This window comes from Fonsecaea multimorphosa (genome assembly GCF_000836435.1).
Source record: "Fonsecaea multimorphosa CBS 102226 unplaced genomic scaffold supercont1.21, whole genome shotgun sequence".
In the NCBI taxonomy this organism is placed as follows: Eukaryota; Fungi; Ascomycota; class Eurotiomycetes; order Chaetothyriales; family Herpotrichiellaceae; genus Fonsecaea; species Fonsecaea multimorphosa.
The window spans coordinates 204,436-222,581 of NW_015971655.1; the positions used below are offsets into that span (position 1 = coordinate 204,436).

An 18,146-nucleotide genomic window follows, 5' to 3' on the forward strand; every position below is an offset into this window, starting at 1 on the left:
TGCACGGGGATACACGATGAAGTCGTGTCGACGTCTGCGTACACTGCTAGGACGGATGCCGAGGTGACGGGACGTTCGACAAACATAGCCTGGTGCCAGGGCATTTCCTCCTAGGAATATCCCGTCAAAGACAGCAACCCGAATACCCAATAAGTGCACTTTGGCCGGTGGAATTATTCAGCCGGACAATGCAGGGTGCAGCATCACCAGGCTTCCTAAATCAGTAGGTGCTCTGTGGGCTAAGCCTTGGACGCTGGCCCGACTCCACCTGGTAGGAATATACGAAGTTCGAGAAAACCAATCGAATGGGATCTGGCTACCCACCTCTTCCGTTTTGCCGGCGGCGAGTCAGATCCATCGAGATCCAGAGCCTCGTCAGACTGTCCTTGTTTGGGGCGAGAGTTTCAGCTTATGGCAACCGCATCAGGTCCAACTCGGCAGGTGGTGTGATGTGCGCCAACCAGACCCTCCCTCACACGAGCGTCTCTGTTCTCGGTGTCATGGTCAAGGCCCGCTCTTGATTGGCGCATGGCATCCCCCTTCACGTAAAGATTTTCATTTATTCCGAGAAGCGAAACCGGGGCCCCTGGCACTGCGAACGAGCTGGCAGGAGAGCCAAGAAGGGTGGGCCGGTTAGTCACAAATTATTCAGCTGGATGATCCGAGTCCAAACTGGATCTGGGCTATCACCAAAGCTGCCGGCTGATGGACGGCGACAAGCTAGGCTCTTTCCTCTCCGTTTCGCTCATCCCAAGGTGAGCAGGAAGTCCCCGCCATGCTGAATGTCTCCGAGTCGTCTGTTCTGAGTAAGGTTTTCGAACGAAGCCCGTTCTGGTACTGTGGTTGAAGCTTTCCGGCAATCGCTGCTGTTTGGCACCGAGCTATCCGACTGAACAAAAAGGCCCCGACTCCTCACTGGAGACTCAACGTTTCTGGTCCAGACCAGCTTCCCCCCTTTTGACTGTGTCAGATTCGCCCTTCGACGAGCTCGAAAAGGCTGGGTCGGATGTGTGTGCCTCGTGGTCCAGAGGTGTTACCGACAAATGCCTCCCCGGGAGGACGGGGCACCCAAATCTTTTACCTGGATTACAGGCGATCCACGCAGCAAGCAGAACATCACACAGATTCGCCGACATGCGGGGCAGAATTCCGGGGTCAAAGCTGAGAACAGCGCTAGAGCTCGCTCGAGCTCCTCGCCTAAACCAGGAGGACATCGAAGCTCTGTAAAGGCCTTTAGAGCTGTGCAGCCTTCTTCCAAGACTGACGAGACGACCGACAAGTCTTTCAACACCTACGGCGATGCGGGCAATCCACTTCATGTGAATTACCCTTCCGGCGCCGCGGAGAATGCCGCCGTTCCCTCGCCTGCCTCTACGAATGAACCGGTCAATGTCTATCAGCCATTCTACCCCGTGCCGTCAATCTTGAGGGAAGCCAGTTCGTCGAGCGAAGAAGCTCCTCCGACACGAAAGGTTGCTATCTGGGACCTGGTCAATCACTCGGCCGAGGAAGAAGAGAGGCATAGACTGGAGCTAATGGCTTCGACTCCCGGGCAAGACACCGACGATGGCCGTCACGACTATTTCGGCAACCACATAGACCATGCAGAACTCAAGCAAGCATTGAGCGAGGTACGGGCACATTCACCGCGAAATGCTCGAAAAGAATCTCCCGCTCCAGCCACCATAGCCCTGCAAGCCAACATTTCAAAGCGACGAAGACCAGATGCCCAGGCAGGTTCCTCAAACGCATCATGGCGCATCGGTATGGCGCCCTCCGCCGTCATGACTCTGTCCAAGGAAGACTCACAGATCGAGCAGATTCTCATCCAAACCAGCACCTTCTACACAAGCAAGTTCGAGTCATCGTGGTTCAGACAAGTACATGAAAGCCGTTGTTCCCTCGACACGGGGAGCGTCGAAAACTTCAGCGGCTCCATCACCACGGCCGCCGGATTACTGGCCATCGGAAGGATCGATTCGGCTTCCTCGATACTCAGCCGCGTCCTCCCTACTCTTTCGGACCTCTTGATCCTACAACCCCCAAAGCTCTACTACGTCCTCGCCGAACTTAGCCTCGACGCCTCGAGCAACGAACTAGGACGCCTACGCAGCCAAGTGAAGAGGTTCGCCGCCGCCGCATCTCTCACAATCCTCGGCGCTTCCCACCCGATCACAATGCTTCTTCAACTCACCCTCACGAACGCCGACCAGCGTCTCCGCCTCCGCGAACTGATTCAGCGAAAGATCCACGAGCTGCACGAACAACTCTTCAGCGCCACCTCCAACGAGACAACCGGGCATTACTGGTACCTCGCGCGTGTGCTCGCCCAGTTGGGCCGCCTCGATGAAGCAGCTCGCATTCTGACGCAGATCATCCCCATCTGGGAAAATACCCATGGGATAAACAGCCTCTTGCCTGTGACGGGTCTCCTCGAACTCACCAAGGTCCATCTCGCGTTGAAAAACACCTCCAAGGGCACGGAATCGTTCGTCTCCGATGCTCTGCGCCGCACATTGGCCATCGAAAAGGCCGCAGAGCACCAGCCGTCCTCTCAGCTGGCGGAACTGGTGCACTCGAGGATGGGCTGTCTGAGGACGTTGGGCCGGCTGCATGTCATGAGGGGCAACGTGGAGACGGCGATGATGCAGTATACCGCGGCGGTGGGTGTGGGCGTTGCGGAGCTGGGAGCCGCCGTGCCCGCCGTGCAACTCGCCGTGGCGGATTTGGACACCGTAACTCGCATGGCTGTGCATCCGGACGACGCCGAAGGACCCCAGGACGATGCGGATCGGGCGACGCTGCCACCAACAGTGAGGCTGGGGCCGGATATAAGGGAAACGGCGAGGTTGAATCTCATGGCTTTGAATAATCCTGGTGGTCAACAGCGCGCATAGCATAGCATAGCATTGCAAGCCATGCTCGGGGGTTATGGAGCCGTTTGGATGGGTTGATTTGCGGGGGTGAATTCAATCATGAAAACTATTACTAGGGTCTAGAGGAGCGCAGCGCTGCAGTTTAATAATATACCACGACGACGATACGAGTAATGATGGCTTCGCAAACACCCACCCATCCCGTCTTTTTGTTGCAAAACTATACCAATCAATGTTTTATACGTAAGAAGTGAATCCAATAAAAGGGGCGTCTTGGGCGGTCTTCGACAATCTTCTCATATTTTCGGAATTTTATTTGTTTCTGTAGATCTAGGTCTTGTGTTGTTCCATTTTACTTGCTTTCTAGTGGGGGTATTATATATCCATACATCCAGTCCATCCATTCCACTTTCCACAGGGTCAAGGGGGCTTTATCTTGCCTTGTCGGTAGTTTTCTTCCTCCTGTCCCTCTCCTTCTTCTCTAGATTCTGGATATACGCCTCGGCGGCAATGCCGCCAAAGACCAAGCCGATGCCCATCCACTGGCCTTTGGTTAGGGAATGACCGAACCACATGACGCTGAGCAGCATGGTGAACATTTTCCTCGTCACTGTCACCGTGACGAGGAGCAAGGAGGAGAACCTCTCGAGAGTGGCATAGATGAAGAGTTGGCCGACGGCGCCGCAGAGGCAGAAGAGCAGGACGTCCTTGAGCACGGGCGGGTGGCGCTGGAAGAAGGAGATGGCTTGGGAGAGCTCGTGGGTGTCGGCGCGCACGAACTGTGGGATGAAGGTCGAGGGGATGTATGGCGTTGCAACGAGGTATGCGCCCATCAGGATCGCGCCGAGCAGGTTCAAGATGACCATCATCTGCGGACCGGATGTCTTGCCGTAGCGGGTTGGGGACTGGAAGATGTGGTCTTGGACGGTGTTGGTCAGCCCGTCAAACAACAGATTGATCCCCAGCAGCGTCATGCCGTAGAGACTCGAGTTCTGGGTCGACTTTGATGACTTGCCGGGTTTCGGAGGGTGGTATAGGGTAAACACCGCGACGCCACTGGTCACAGCCAGCACAATCATGTATTTTGACAGGGGGTATCGTTTGCGGAACAGGGCGACGTGCAGCGCCATGACGGGCAGTAGCTTGCACGATTTTGCCAGGACAAATGTGAGGTAGTCGACGTGGGCCAGCGAGGCGTAGCCAAAGGGAGAGGCGAGGGTCGTCGTCAGCGTGACCAGCATCAGCGGCAGGAGAGAGGAGGACGAGGGGAGAATGCGGAAACGTCCGGTCGTGTAGGAGAGGTACAGGCTCCCGCTCGTGAAAGCGAGCAAGGCCTGGATTGTGTTGAGAACGATGGGGAAGCGGAAGTATTCTTGTTGCGCCTGCGCAGCGGAGGCAGAAGTGAGCGGGTACGGGGTGGTGGTGATGCGTTCTTGCAGCACGCCCCAGGTCAGAAACGAGGCATAGATGCCGCCAACGCAGATGAGAAGGGTCAGAAACCCCGGGTGCGACGGCTGTGTCTGAGATCGGTGTTGAATCTGTGAGGTGGGCTTTCTAGAAGGGGACGAGACATGGCCGTTGCTGTAGACGGCAGGCTGTTCGGGGGCTTCTGAAGGAGCCTGCATGACCTCTCCAGAGTTGATGCGCTGCATTGGGGTGATTTGTTTGCGACGCGCCATTGCTGAGCATGACAGGAAAAAGAGAAAAGAAAAGGAATGACTAAAGTGAGTGAGGGTTCCCAGGGAAAAAGGGCCGAAGGATGTATTCAACCGCGACCAAGATGGAAGTGATATTGTTGTAACGTGGCGTCTCAGTGGCTCGTCCCTAAAGATGCTTACCCCTGGCGGCCATGACCTCGGTAGTGAGTGCTAATAATAATCTACTCAGCCTTGCCAGCCCTGCTAGTGGCCTGCAGAGAGGCTTAATACCAGTCCGCAGTACGAGGTACTTTAAAGCCATGAAGTTATAGTAACATTGTCATGTCGGCGGTCTTGCAGTATCTTGGTGTTGGGGTCTCCAGAACGGGAGCCAAAACAACCTGGCTGCATTGGGTACATAGGTACATTATTAACGGACTGAGCAAAAACAGATTGACTCTTGCATTGCGCAGTCATGGCTCTTTCTCAACATCGAGCGGATATGCTAAGTCTGCTGCATTTGTACATGACTATATACCTCCACTGTGCTGTGGAGCTCGCAAGTCACTATGTGGAGGGAGGTGATGATATCTGAGATCGGACGTAACGACGCTCAATTTCAAAGGGCTTTTCTCAGCGAAGGCAAAACAGTCTCAGCCTCGCGAAACCCCTTGCAGAACCCAGCCTTGTCACGTACAAGCAACCAGTGCGTCCCCCACCAAAGTCGAGCTGGAGCATGAATTTCTAAGATCCATTCCTGAGCGTCCATTGCTAATCGTCTTCATCATCGCTGCCAAAAATGGCTTTGAATACGGCTTGCCCGGGTCTTTCCTGCTCGAGGGCCTCGTTTCTGTCTGGGTCGAGCGGAGCAGGCTGATTCTGTACCATTGCTGGAATCGACGGTTGATCCATTCGATTTTCGGCTTGGCTTTGGCTCACTTCGGATCCTTCCTCATGTTGGAATCCTGCAGATGCGAAGGACCGAAACTGCGGCACTGCGAAGCTAGGCTCGCCAGAGGTTGAGGCGGTTCCACCTCCATCCCTACCTTCTCCAGAGCCTGCGTGAGTCGGCATCGGTACATTGAATCTTTTACAGAGCAGCCTGGTAGGGTAGAAGTTGACGATAGACCTAGTCATGGGACCAAACATCCCTAACTTGGCAGCCGATTCTGCAGGATCTTCGGGCTTCGCCTTTGGCTTGGTCAGCAACGAGTCAGTGGTCAAGTCGCCCGATTTGCCATCTTCACCTGTCGGAGAAGATGATGAAGTCGTGAAGCGCGTGGCCATCAGGCCGCTGATAGGCTTAAACACCTCCGCCGCTCGTGTGAACTCTTGCATCTCCAGAATCCAGTCCTCCTGCCTCATCTTCTCGGCGCGAGGAGGCACCTCATCGGCTGCCCTGAGACCAGCTTGAATCTCGAGATAAGTTCGATATCTCAATCTCTTGTGTTCATCCTCTGCATATGGCATCCAACCACCAGCCGCACGACTCAGTGCCTGAAGCGCTACATCTTGGTCAAGGTGGGGTACCATAGTCCGTAACTCCTTTGTTTTCGATTCGGACGGCTGATGACTGTCTGGAGGTGGTTCGCTCCCAGCTGCAGGAAGGTTTTGGCGACCTGATGCAGCTGCCATGCGATCACGAGCGGCAGGTGTTAAAAAGTCAAACACCGACTTTCCCGGAAGTAGTGATTCTCCCAAAAGCGATGCACGGGATTTGGCGGTGAGATTAGATGATTTGGCTGCCTCTGCTGTCGAGACAAATGTGGAGGCAGTGTCTGGTTCCGTCTCCGGCGAAATGGATGACTTCCAGCCTTCAGGAACCTCAGGTGGTTTGTATTTCTCATCCTGTATAGTCATTGAGCCCAGAGAATCGAGTTCATCCGTCAGAACAAACCCGTCGAGCGGCAACCGGCCATCATGACATTTTCTCAGAACTGCCTTCAAGGTTGCCAGTTTTCTGGAAATAAATGCGGGTTTGGTCTTCACCAGAGGGTTTGCAGCGCTTCCTGTACTCTTTGATTTTGACTTTGGCATCTTTTCACCCCCAATAACCTTGTGATATGATATCTTAGGGCCCATAGAGTACGGGTCTTCATCATCAGAGCCATCGTCATTCAGGACTCCAACACCAAATCCCGTTCTTTTCCTTGCACGCCCTGGCTTCTTCTTGAGACCGAACAGCGGTGCAGTTCCCTCCTCCTCGGAAGGTTGGTCGGCGGACCCAGGTCGGGGATTCATCGTTGTGATGCTTCGAGTTGCTGGCAGGTCTTGGCCCTGCAACTCTCCGTCATATCCCAGGCCTTTACGGTCTGTCTTCCGCGTGTATGATACCAGCTGGACATCGTCTGGTGCAAAAAGATGTGTCTGCGCCGGCTGATCGTCATTGTCGTCCTCCTCATCATTCTCGCCAGCTTTTGCTGCTCGCCGAACTCGAGGGCCAATGCCTTGACCTTCCCTCCAGCCCATTCGCTTGAGCAATTTTGAGCCAATAGTCTCATCCAGTGGTCGAAAAATGTCAATAGCAGCAGTTTTTCGCATAGCATCGTGCTCCGTGCCAAATCCTGCAAATTCTGACGAGGTATTCAGTGTGCGCAATTCTTCTGCCTCACGAAGATCTTCCTCATCCATGAAATCCTCTGGCCTTTGCTGTGGCACATTCTGCGCAGCCTTTGCACGGTTCTGTCTAGAAGAGACAAAGGAAGAAGGAGACCAGCCTTCTTTAGACCCTACGGTATTGAAGTATCTGCATCCGCCACTTTAGCCATTGTGCTCTTGCAATCATTGCTCCGAGTGCTCACCCGGCGCTGAAGCCTCCTGTGAAGGCGCCGTGCAAGCGTTTCCGCCCTCTTTCATCTGTGACTTCCTGCTTCCACACTGGCACAAAAGACCCATCATCTCGGACATTTTCATCTAGAGGAGGCAAGGGCGTCCCGTACAGAACGAAAGGTGAGGACTGTTTTTGGAGATCGGCTTCAAAGGCTTGCCGCGATCGCTTGGAGGCCATGTTTGGAGCAGCGTCAGACTCACATTGTCGAGAAGGCGCATTGGAAAGGAACAGATTGTGGGTCTACGGGCATAAATCCATTAAAGAAAACCTGTCTGTGGCTTGGTGAGCTTGTGCAATTAATTGTCCACGAGTTTTTGTTACCCGGTGATGTAAGATGATGGCGTTGACCGTATCTTGTCTGGCAGAACGAAAAGAGGGCATTGATCACTGGCAGTTGGCGGTCAGACGACTCTTGGTTCTAGGCTGCCTACGCGTCGAGATCCTGAGGGCTGGGTTTAGGTCTGATGCGGGCACCGATCCCGAACATCTGATTAAATCCCGCGTCCACTAATCACATCACCGGGTGAGCTCTAGGTGAGCTCTAAGCACCCAATCGAAGCCGACCGCCAACCAGTACCTGTTGTACCAGCCATTACTGTTGGCCTTGTGTGCCTTGTAGAGTGCTACTAGGTATGGAAAGCCTGGAAGTCTCACGGAAGCGTTAAATCCCCCTCTCATGCGTGTTTTGTCAGGTTCTGTGCACCGTGCTTTTGCCTGCGCTCATCAAGCAAACGTTCACAACGTGAATCCAACCTCAACCCCGGCATCTGGACGACTTGAAACAGAGCATTGGTGCCCATCGTCTCGCCTCAGGTCATCAATCTCGTTTGGTCCGCCGCCACGATATCCTCCAACAGTCTCCTCGCCCGCAATCTGCGTTGGACCTGAAAGAGCTGCGGTCATCTTACTACCTGCTCTGCCCGCCTTCGACCGCACACGAGAACCCGATGATACTACTAGTCGGGCCATCTCCTCCTTGCAGTCATCTCTCTGAGCGTTGTCTTGAGAGACTAAGCATTTTCAAGCCATAGCCGACCATACAGACCGGACACTGAATCGAGCAACACCCGAACAAAGCCTTGTGGCTGCAAAGCCCAAGGACTCCAGGGGGTTTGACAGTGCTTGCCGTCCGTGCGTCTTATACTGGCGTTGGTCTTTGAATTCCTACCGCAACCGTGACAGTCGATCTGGCCTCCGATTAAACAACCGAACAGTCTGAACGGCAGCTGAATCGTCCACCGCCGTGAACAAGATGGCCACGACTGCATCGCAACAGTCGCCTTCGTTAGTGCGCAGTCACTCGGCCTCCCGCAACCCTCCTTCTTCATATGCTACCACCTCGCCCTCGCAACCTACAAGGACGCGTTCCACAAACACCAGACCCTCAAATCACACCCGCTCTGCATCCCGAACCCACGAAAACCCGCCTCAATCCAATCCCACCGCCCTCGCGAATGTCGCTCGCAGAGATTTCGAACAATCAAATGTCGCTCGGACAACCTCCTCTCGTCGCAGCACTTCTCGAGATGGGAGAGGGGAATATCCTTCGGAGCCGCCCGCTCACGGGCGTTCCTCCTCCCGACCTGGATCTCGACGGAACAGTCAAGATCTAACCGCACCTACGGCAGTAATTGCCAACGGAACAACCTCACAGCCCCCGCCTAGTACAGCCTCAAGAACCGAGACTCACGCCTCGCAAGCCTATCCCACAATCGGTCGGAGGCGAACATCTATAACATGCCAGACAGGGACTTGGTCACTAGGGAAAACAATTGGTCAGGGCAGCATGGGGAAGGTCAAGCTTGCAAGGAACGTTGAGAGTGGAGAGCAAGCAGCCATCAAGATTGTCCCACGCCAAGCGGCTGACGAGCAAGGGAATCCGAAAGATGAGCGCGCGGATCGGTCGAAAGAAATCCGAACTGCAAGAGAGGCGGCCATGGTGTCATTACTGTCTCACCCGTACATTTGTGGAATGATCGATGTCCAGAGGACCAACTATCACTGGTACATGCTTTTTGAGTATGTAAATGGTGGCCAGATGCTGGATTATATTATCGCTCATGGCAGGCTGAAAGAGAAGCAAGCGCGGAAGTTTGCTCGACAGATTGCAAGCGCGCTGGACTACTGCCATCGAAACAGCATCGTCCATCGGGATCTCAAGATCGAGAACATCCTGATCAGCAAGACTGGGGATATCAAGATCATTGACTTTGGCCTCAGCAACCTTTATTCGCCTCGTTCGCTTCTGAAAACATTTTGCGGGAGTCTTTATTTCGCGGCACCAGAATTGTTGCAAGCCCGACAGTACACCGGCCCTGAGGTTGATGTATGGAGTTTCGGGATTGTTCTTTATGTTCTCGTCTGTGGCAAAGTCCCATTTGATGACCAGAGCATGCCTCAATTGCACGCAAAGATCAAAAGAGGTATTGTCGACTATCCTCAATGGCTGACAGCCGGTATGTATATGTCTTGATCCGAGAATCTCTTATTTTCTAATGACTTTCAGAGTGTAAGAATATCATTTCGCGCATGCTCGTCGTGGATCCACGAGATCGAGCTAGCCTTCAAGAAATTATGAACCATCCGTGGATGACAAAAGGCTTCAACGGCCCGCCGGACAATTATCTCCCACACAGGGAGCCTCTTCAGCTGCCACTCGATCCTGAGGTCATTGACAAAATGCAAGGTTTTGATTTTGGGTCTTCAGCGTACATTACCGAGCAGCTCACCCGGATCATCGAGTCGGAGGATTACCAGAATGCTGTTCGCAGAAGTGCCAAGGAAGATTACAGCCATGCCTCGAGCAGCGGAGAGAAGAAGCGTGGAGTCTTCGACTTTTACAAACGACGAAATTCAATTAGCCGTGAAGGCCTCTCGGCCCCGTCTTCTGAAGCCATCAGAGGTAATGACCCCATCAATGCATACAGCCCCCTGATCTCTATATATTACCTCGCACGTGAAAAACGTGATCGAGAGCGACAGCAGCAAAATCCCGGTGCGCTGGCCATGCCTATGACGGAAAAGGAGGCACCTCTCAAACTCCCTGGGCTGCCTACGCCAGAAGCTGCTCATACAAACACGTTCGCGCCAGAAATGCCGGGGGAGAAAGCCACTGGAGGCCGAGCGAGACCGCGTGCTCGAACAAACGGTGAAGACGATGTTCCGCATGGTACGAAGTCGCCGGAGGCCGCCGACAGAAAACCTGCTCCAAATGCGGTTCCACAAAATGCAATCCCTCAACCTGATCAGCCTGCGAAGCGCGAGGGCACTGCCTTGGGTCTCTTGCGAAGGTTTAGTACTAGACGCTACCGTGACCGAGACATGGAAAGGCCCCAACCTCCACCGGCGTTGAACATTCAACCCCCAGCTGATTCAGTAACACCTCCACGCAAGTCCTTCTCTGTTCGACGCTCACGGAGAAGAGACCCGAGCCCAACAACTCACCATCAGGGAGGCAGTCAACCACAGCATGAGGGTCTCCTAAGTGCCAGTGGGGGCTTATCTAGAGCGGGGAAATTTTTGGGCAGGTCGACCAGCGTCAATTCGGCAGAGTACCGTCCACGACGCGTTCTGCACAGAGGAACATCGGGCAACGATTCTCCAATGCTCGCGCCTGAGCCACCGCCTACTAGTGGCTCTGATCAGTCGAGTGTAAATGCTGGTCGAGCTGGCAAGGGCGTGGAACTTACAGACAAGCCCGCTCCTAACGCCAGCCCGCTGACTACACCACGCACCCCCACTACTACACGCACGAAGTCTCTGGGCCATGCACGTCAGGAAAGCATTCAAGCCAGGCGACGCCGCCATGAAGAGCGTCGAGCAGAGGCTAATGTCCCTGAGGAGACGGATGCTGAGATGCGAGATGGGGTAGATGCACTCGACACGCCGGCCATTCCCGATACCCCTGGGACCGAAATCTCCAAGCCAGCCAGTCTCAAAGGATTATTCTCGACCTCGACTACTAGCAGTAAGCCACCCGAGTTCATCAGACACGACATTATCCGCGTCTTGAATCAGCTTGGAGTGCAATATACTGTGATCAAGGGTGGCTTTTCTTGCAGACACGCGCCCAGTATCAACCTCGAAGGGGTCAAGGAACCGATAGCCGGGCTTGATGAAGACAGAAGTGGACGGGTGACGAGTGGACACCAACGCCGGATCTCGTTTGGTGGGGCATTCCGGGGAAAAGAGAGGGAAGACATTAGGGACGACAGGTTAAGCCGACATCATACCAGAAGGAGACAACCAGACCAGAGTTTCGTGACTAACTCCGAGGGTTCGGATGAGTACTTGCAACAGAATCGATCCGAGGCACACGATGGGGCCGCGACAAGGACTCGAGTACAAGAAGACAGTGGCGAGCGGTTGGTGCTCAAGTTTGAGATTGCCATCGTGAAAATCCCTCTTCTCTCTCTTCACGGGATCCAGTTCAAGAAGGTGCAAGGGGGAATGAACCAGTACCGATCAATGACCTCGGCCATTCTCAACTCATTGAGATTGTGATGCAATGGGCAGCTGGACGGATTTTATTTATCATGGTTTAGCGAAACGCAAATGAAGCATGCAGAGCGCAATATTTACGGGCACCGCGGGTTGACTATGGACTGATTGTAGCGAGAGCGAGGTAGACTGCTGAGCAGTGACTCGTCAACTTTGATGAACGAAATGCCAAACAAATTCAGGTACGACATAGCACTCATGCAAGCAGGGAAATGCAATGCTTTCCTCGTTCCTCGTGCCTACTGCAATAGTGATGGATTCTGATCGTGATGGAGTGTGGTCGTAATATCAGTTTGATGGCGCGCAATGGTCTCCTCCTTTGGGACTCTCCGTTGAGGGAGATTCGACCATTATTCGTTGGCACGGGTGGGGAAGAGGGAGCGATCGACGGCCGTCGGAAACAAAGGCAGGCGGAAAGGATCCGTGACACGCGCTTTTTGCATTTGGTTCAGCTGCAGTACAAGTTCAAGAGGAAAAATGAACAAGGTGAGATGTAATTCCAGCCGGAGGATTGGGGCGCGGGCATCACCCAGCGGCATGCACCATGTTGATACCTACCTAGGTAGGGAAGGGAAGATGATGATGATCGAGGACAAGAATAACAAAGTGACAGAGACATTGCTGAACAGTTGTGCTCCCTTCAGCTACAAAGTATTCCGACGAATTGGTAGTACCACATTCAGCAGCCCACCAGCCTGAGGACCAGGCGTGCCAGGGCATAAACGCCTAGAGGATGATGGAAAAGGCAGCTCCCGCCCGAGTGACGGTTGACGGCTCCAAGGGTTTCTGGGCGCCCGCCGGCCACTCATCGTGCGCCTCCTGGGGCTCATGGCCTCTAGAATCCACCCACCGGGGAACCAGACTGTCAAACGCTCGAGTCTGGTCTCCAGCTTTTGGTTTGGCCGATTTTCCCAAAGTGAACTCCTCAAAGTTCAAACGAGCCCCGACAGAACCACCGCAACCGCAACCGCAAAGCCAAAGCACAACCTCACTTCTCTCCTCTCTTTCCATCCCTCTCCATCCATCTCATCCCGTCCCCCTTCGTTGCAGTCTCTGTTACTCAATTGCTGCTGCATTTTCATTTTTGAACGCCCCTCCCCAGACTAGACTGTAAGCGGGTCGCTTGTCAGTCCATCACTCTCCTTTTTTAAATTATTCTTGTGCTTGGTTTGCGAGGTCCCCCAAGGTCCCTGCGGCCCTGTGTCTCGGTCCCGCAATTGTGACTGCGGCCACTGTCTGCGCCTGCGCCTTTCCCGCCAGCTTCTCAGAGTTGCCCGGTCCCCATCCCCATTTCCACCACCCTTCGACTTTTTTCCACTGAGGCTCGTGCCCTCTGACCACCGTCTCTGCCACTGCCAACGGCCCTCCCTCCACCGAGACATTCAAAGCCGCTCTGTTGCTGTCTCGCTGTCTATTCTTCGACCCCGGGATCCCACAGAACCTCAGAATCCTCCACAGCACAATCGCAGTCTGACTGGCCGGTTCCCGTCAATCCAGCTCGTATTCAGAGCACCTCCTGTGCGACGTGGCTACCAACACGGGCAGCTCATGGCCTCTGCAGCCAGCATCCCATCCCCGAATTTGAATACTGCAGTCAATCCCCCACAAAATAATGGTTTGGCAAGGGCCACAATGAGATCAAGTAGCAACCAGAAGGCAGTGGATGCAGGGCGCAAGCAGAGTCCCGGTGGTGCTGGTGGTGACGGAATTTCAAGGTACGCACACGCAACCCAGGACGTCTCGACTTTGCATGCTGGACTACCTTCCGCCCTTTTGCAACATCCTCGTCTCATCTGGGACAAGGTGCAAAGTACACATGATTGTCCAATCCTAGCTCAGCTCTCACAAAGGTCCTTGCTAACAAAACAAGTGCCAGGCGGCCGACTTCTCAAAAGGTTTGGGGCTCATCCTCAAACTCGTTCTCGCAGCGAGGCTCCATGCCTATCCACCAGAATGGGAACAATGCCCAACCCAGAAACACAAACACGATAAGGTCCACAGCGCAGAGAGATGCAGGCATTACAGACAAACAAGCGCACGAGAGATTGATGTTCCTGTTTGGGGCGGCTATAGTATACTCCAGTCACGATCCCCAATAGATTAGAAGGTCACTGACATCTGGCGGTAGGGTTTGAACATCGTCCTAACGTCCAAGTCGGGAGAGAAGTTCGAGGGACTGTTGTCTGGTTCATCACTCACGCCGACCAGCACCAAGATCACTCTCAAGATGGTTAGAAAACTACAGCCTGCCACTTCAGGCCAGGCAAACGGCGTAGCATCTCGGGAAGCGGCCTTAGTTGGTTCGAGTCCTGAGTATGCAATGAATTTTGATTTGAAAGATATGGCCGACATGAGCATCGCCGACTTCTCTCTGCCCGAGACCTCGAAACTCACCAATGGTATGGATACGCCATCCAACCATTCCAGACTGCGCGCTAACATCGCACCCCTAGGGTCCTCCTCGACCTTTCAAACTGACACTGATATATCTGGCAATCAACTTCGAGGTGAACGCGAACTTCAAAGATGGGTGCCAGAAGGACCAGACAACACCGATTTTTCATTGGGGTCATTGGGGTCGGGGAATACCGCTGCTTGGGATCAGTTTGCTACCAACTCACAATTGTTCGGCGCCAAAAGCACCTACGACGAGAATCTCTATACCACCACCATCGACCGCAATGCGCCATCGTACAAACGTCGGGAAGCTGAAGCTGAAAGAATCGCGCGAGAGATTGAAGGTTCAATGTCGACAAATGCACACGTCCGCGAGGAACGTGGTCAGGCTCTCGAGAACGACGGTGAGGACGAGGAAGAGAAATATAGTGGAGTTCGTCGGGATGAGCAATCCTATACACCACTGTCCGTTGGGGGCACGAACAAATACACACCTCCAGCGAGGCGTGCGCCTACCGGTCAAGCAACTGTACCGGGAGCACCTGTAGATCCCGCAATCATATCCGCGCAGCTCTCTCGACCAGAGCCTGCCGTGGGCAACACGCAGAAGCCGCAACATGAAAGAGATATCCCTGTTACTGCTGAGAAGAGTACAGCACCTGCGCCAGACAAGCAGCTGTCTGAACCAAACGGTACGGCGTCAACTCAGAGCGCTCAGCCCGAAAAGGTCGTCAAACCAGGGACTCCAACGACTCCTGGCAAGGTTGATTCGACCAACATTGAAACGCAACCTAGCAACAGAGTCATATCACAAGGTCCTACCGAAAACGTCGAAGTCAAGGTCCTCCACCAATTCCGCCAATTCGCCGATTTCGAGAAGCAAAGAGTCATTGAGAGACGAAAGGCTCAAGCCAGCCAAGATCGCACTGCTAAGCTGAACGAACTCATGCGTTTCTCGAAGACGTTCAAACTCAAGACCCCCATTCCGAGCGATCTGATCGGTATCCTTGCCAAGGACCCAGCTAAGCAGGAGGCTATTGTCGAAAGGGCACAAAAGGAATCCAGCGAATCAACTTCCCCTACGAAGGCGAGCCCTTCGCAAGGCCCGGCTGCCAGCAACACCACCCGCAAAGCCGACGTTCCACAACCTCAACCGCCCGTGCCGGAACGACAAGTGTTCCACCGTGGTCGTGGGGGAATCCAAGCAGCTGGACGGTCTGACCGACCCGCAGGCCAGCAACAGCCACCGCTCTTCCCAGGCCGAAATAACAGCGCTCCATATCAACCAAGATTTAATGCACATCAGCAAGACCGCAAGAGTACTCAGCCTCCTCCCATTCCTGCACCGATTCCCATTATTGAAGGGCGTGTCCCTCCAACTGGGCCCATGGCCGATCAAGCTGGAATGACCAGCCCGCAGAGATCCAACATGCACACTCCCAATTCCGCCATTTCTGGAAAATTCAACCTCAATGTGAAAGCTTCGGAATTTCGGCCAACTGCTGTCTCCTTCAGTCCAGCTGGTCCCTCGCAAACTCCTTCAAGTCCCGGCTCAACCCAACGTGCGGGTTCCATCTCCCGAACAGCCTCTCCCTCCGTGTTCTTTGGTAACCGAAAGCCCAAGCCGGCTTCCCAGAGGCCCTCTATTGCCAAAGATTTTAATCCAATCGTTCGGATGAAAGCAGAGCATGCTCCGAAGAAAGCCAAAGAAGGTGCAAAGATCGAAGAGGTACAAAAAGACTACAGTAGCAATGGTGGCATTCCGAACGCCTTCCAAACGGGACCAAGATGGACTGTGAAGCCTGAGAACGACCAAAAGACTTATGAGGAAGTATTCGAAAAACCCACGGCACATTCTGTGGTCTCACCTGCTCAGAGCCGGTCATCGTCGAGCCATCATATTCCAATGTATGGGCAGGGTATAGCGATACCCAATGGACCTGCCAACATCCCACATATTTCAACACCACAGCACGTTCCGCACAACGCCTCACACCCGTTTCCCCATCAATATGAGGATGGCGGTCATCGAATGCAATATGGAGCAGCAACTCCACAGGTGTTTTCGTCGCCAAACATGGCTTCGCGTCAAGCTTCAGCCTATGCTTCGCCCATGGCACACCCTGCCCAACTCTCTTATCAATCGCAACCATATTTCGGGACCGCTACTGGCCAGATGCCCATGCAAATGCGACCGTACCCTGGAACTCCTGGCATGATGCACGCTCAGGTGGGGCAGATGAGTGCGCCAATGATGGTCCAACAGCCATCGAATGGTCCATACATGGCGGTGCCGCAGCATTTCAATCCCCAAATGCAGATGTATTCGCCAAATCCCAGTCAAGCGTATCCCCAGCAGAATGGAGGCTACGCCAGTCCCGGACGGATGGCGCCGATGATGATGCAGCAAGGATCGCAACAGGGCCATCCACCAGCGCCCAGTATGATGTTCAGCGTCTCCAACCAAGGAGCAGCACCGATGGCATATCCGCAGCAACAAATGGGGATGCATCGTGGCAGCTATGGCGGAGGGCACCAATACGGCTCTACACCCCATCAGGGATATGCCATGCAACACCGAACCATGAGCAGCGGATACGGCCAGATGTCGCAAAAGATGCATCATCAAATGCAACCAGCTCACGGACCTGCGATGAACGGTCCCCCACAAGGACCGGCATATGGACAAATGGAAGGAGGTCAGGACGACGGCAAATGAGGAGTTCGTGAGAATTGCTTGAACATGGTGTTCAAATATCGTTTCTGAAACCTCTTCTGTTGTGCCACCATGACGGCACTAGCAGTCTTACATAACCCATGCCGGCTTGACGTTGAAGGTCAAATATTGGGCTTTTCGTTCAGTCAGTTGCGTCTTCGCACAGGTATGTCCGGAAATTCGCGCTTTTCAATCTCCCACTAACTCGGCCAGCGTAATAAAGGACGAGATGGAGGTTCACTATCAGAGGGACACATCGAACCCACATACATCAGAACGGATAGCACCTTTCGACAGCCTTGCAGAGTATGCTATTATTCAATCACACAATTCCTGCAGCTCTTGAAAGCTGCTGCGAACCCTTTCCACTATAAGTTGGGAGTGGAAGCAGGATGAACGTGGAGGCGCCACAGTTCTGGGAATGGACTCAAGGCAGCAGCCACGATGAGGAACCGATGAAGGGATTCATGTGGGCAGGAGGAAGAGGTCAGGATGACTGGGAGGCATCCTAGCTCTGCAAAAGTTGTATCGGTAGTGGGAGGGGCAGGACATCGGATACAATGTGCTGCTAATAGGGAGGAGGGGCAATGATCTGAAGGAGGAAGCTATTGGCTGTTCACACACCGCGAGAGAGGAGAGAGACGATGGAGAGGGAGAGTAGGAACAGGCACAAATAATGGGAGCGAAGGGCCAGTTTGTTAAATCCAAGCTGCTGCCTCCCTAGAGTCGCGCACTAGGCGGGTGCTTTGAGGGTTCACCGAGTCACTCGAAGTAGCTCTTCCTGCAACTACTCGATTCTCCAGAATGCATACTGCATGTTGCATATTTCCTGTAGTAGGTACGGAGTGCACAGTACATGACTGGCCATGGCTGGGGTGTAATTATCATGCAGGGTATGGCCTTGATCATTGATGGCCTGGCACGCCTCGGAACGTGGAAAGCAAAATGGGGAATGGGGCATCGGACTACGGAGCTTGGGAGAAAGAACCTTGAAATGGTCCACAGTCGACGGTGTGTGGTAGCCCCCGGCTGCTGCATGCAGTGCTGTTCATCATTTTAGCTTATTAGCTTGTTAGCTTGCAAAGCTTGCAAGCTTCGTCGCATGGTCGCTTCTTGGTCGCTTCGGCTGCCGTAACCAAAACTCTCTTTTTTTGCTTTCTTCCTTCTTGTTCCTGCTGCTCGGCTGAGCG

The 18,146-nt window shown here is 53.8% G+C and overlaps 5 protein-coding genes across 5 annotated transcripts; 3 read left to right on the forward strand and 2 right to left on the reverse strand.

Annotated features, from left to right (window-relative positions):
• Nucleotides 1–1,043: 1,043 nt before the first annotated feature.
• On the forward strand, nucleotides 1,044–2,897 carry Z520_08885 (uncharacterized protein; the record flags this gene model as incomplete). Its single annotated transcript, XM_016779381.1, has 1 exon — nucleotides 1,044–2,897. One exon carries the CDS (start codon nucleotides 1,044–1,046, stop codon nucleotides 2,895–2,897), a length of 1,854 nt encoding a protein of 617 aa, XP_016629491.1.
• Nucleotides 2,898–3,307: 410 nt separating this feature from the next.
• On the reverse strand, nucleotides 3,308–4,555 carry Z520_08886 (uncharacterized protein; the record flags this gene model as incomplete). Its single annotated transcript, XM_016779382.1, has 1 exon — nucleotides 3,308–4,555. One exon carries the CDS (start codon nucleotides 4,553–4,555, stop codon nucleotides 3,308–3,310), a length of 1,248 nt encoding a protein of 415 aa, XP_016629492.1.
• Nucleotides 4,556–5,284: 729 nt separating this feature from the next.
• On the reverse strand, nucleotides 5,285–7,520 carry Z520_08887 (uncharacterized protein; the record flags this gene model as incomplete). The annotated part of the gene is made up of 2 exons (XM_016779383.1): nucleotides 5,285–7,259; nucleotides 7,315–7,520. 2 exons carry the CDS (start codon nucleotides 7,518–7,520, stop codon nucleotides 5,285–5,287), a joined length of 2,181 nt encoding a protein of 726 aa, XP_016629493.1.
• Nucleotides 7,521–8,595: 1,075 nt separating this feature from the next.
• On the forward strand, nucleotides 8,596–11,846 carry Z520_08888 (uncharacterized protein; the record flags this gene model as incomplete). The annotated part of the gene is made up of 2 exons (XM_016779384.1): nucleotides 8,596–9,799; nucleotides 9,850–11,846. The coding sequence occupies 2 exons, from the start codon at nucleotides 8,596–8,598 to the stop codon at nucleotides 11,844–11,846; spliced, it is 3,201 nt and encodes a 1,066-aa protein (XP_016629494.1).
• A 1,629-nt stretch (nucleotides 11,847–13,475) lies between these two features.
• On the forward strand, nucleotides 13,476–16,959 carry Z520_08889 (uncharacterized protein; the record flags this gene model as incomplete). Its single annotated transcript, XM_016779385.1, has 4 exons — nucleotides 13,476–13,558; nucleotides 13,720–13,915; nucleotides 13,972–14,242; nucleotides 14,297–16,959. 4 exons carry the CDS (start codon nucleotides 13,476–13,478, stop codon nucleotides 16,957–16,959), a joined length of 3,213 nt encoding a protein of 1,070 aa, XP_016629495.1.
• Between the last annotated feature and the right edge of the window lie 1,187 nt (nucleotides 16,960–18,146).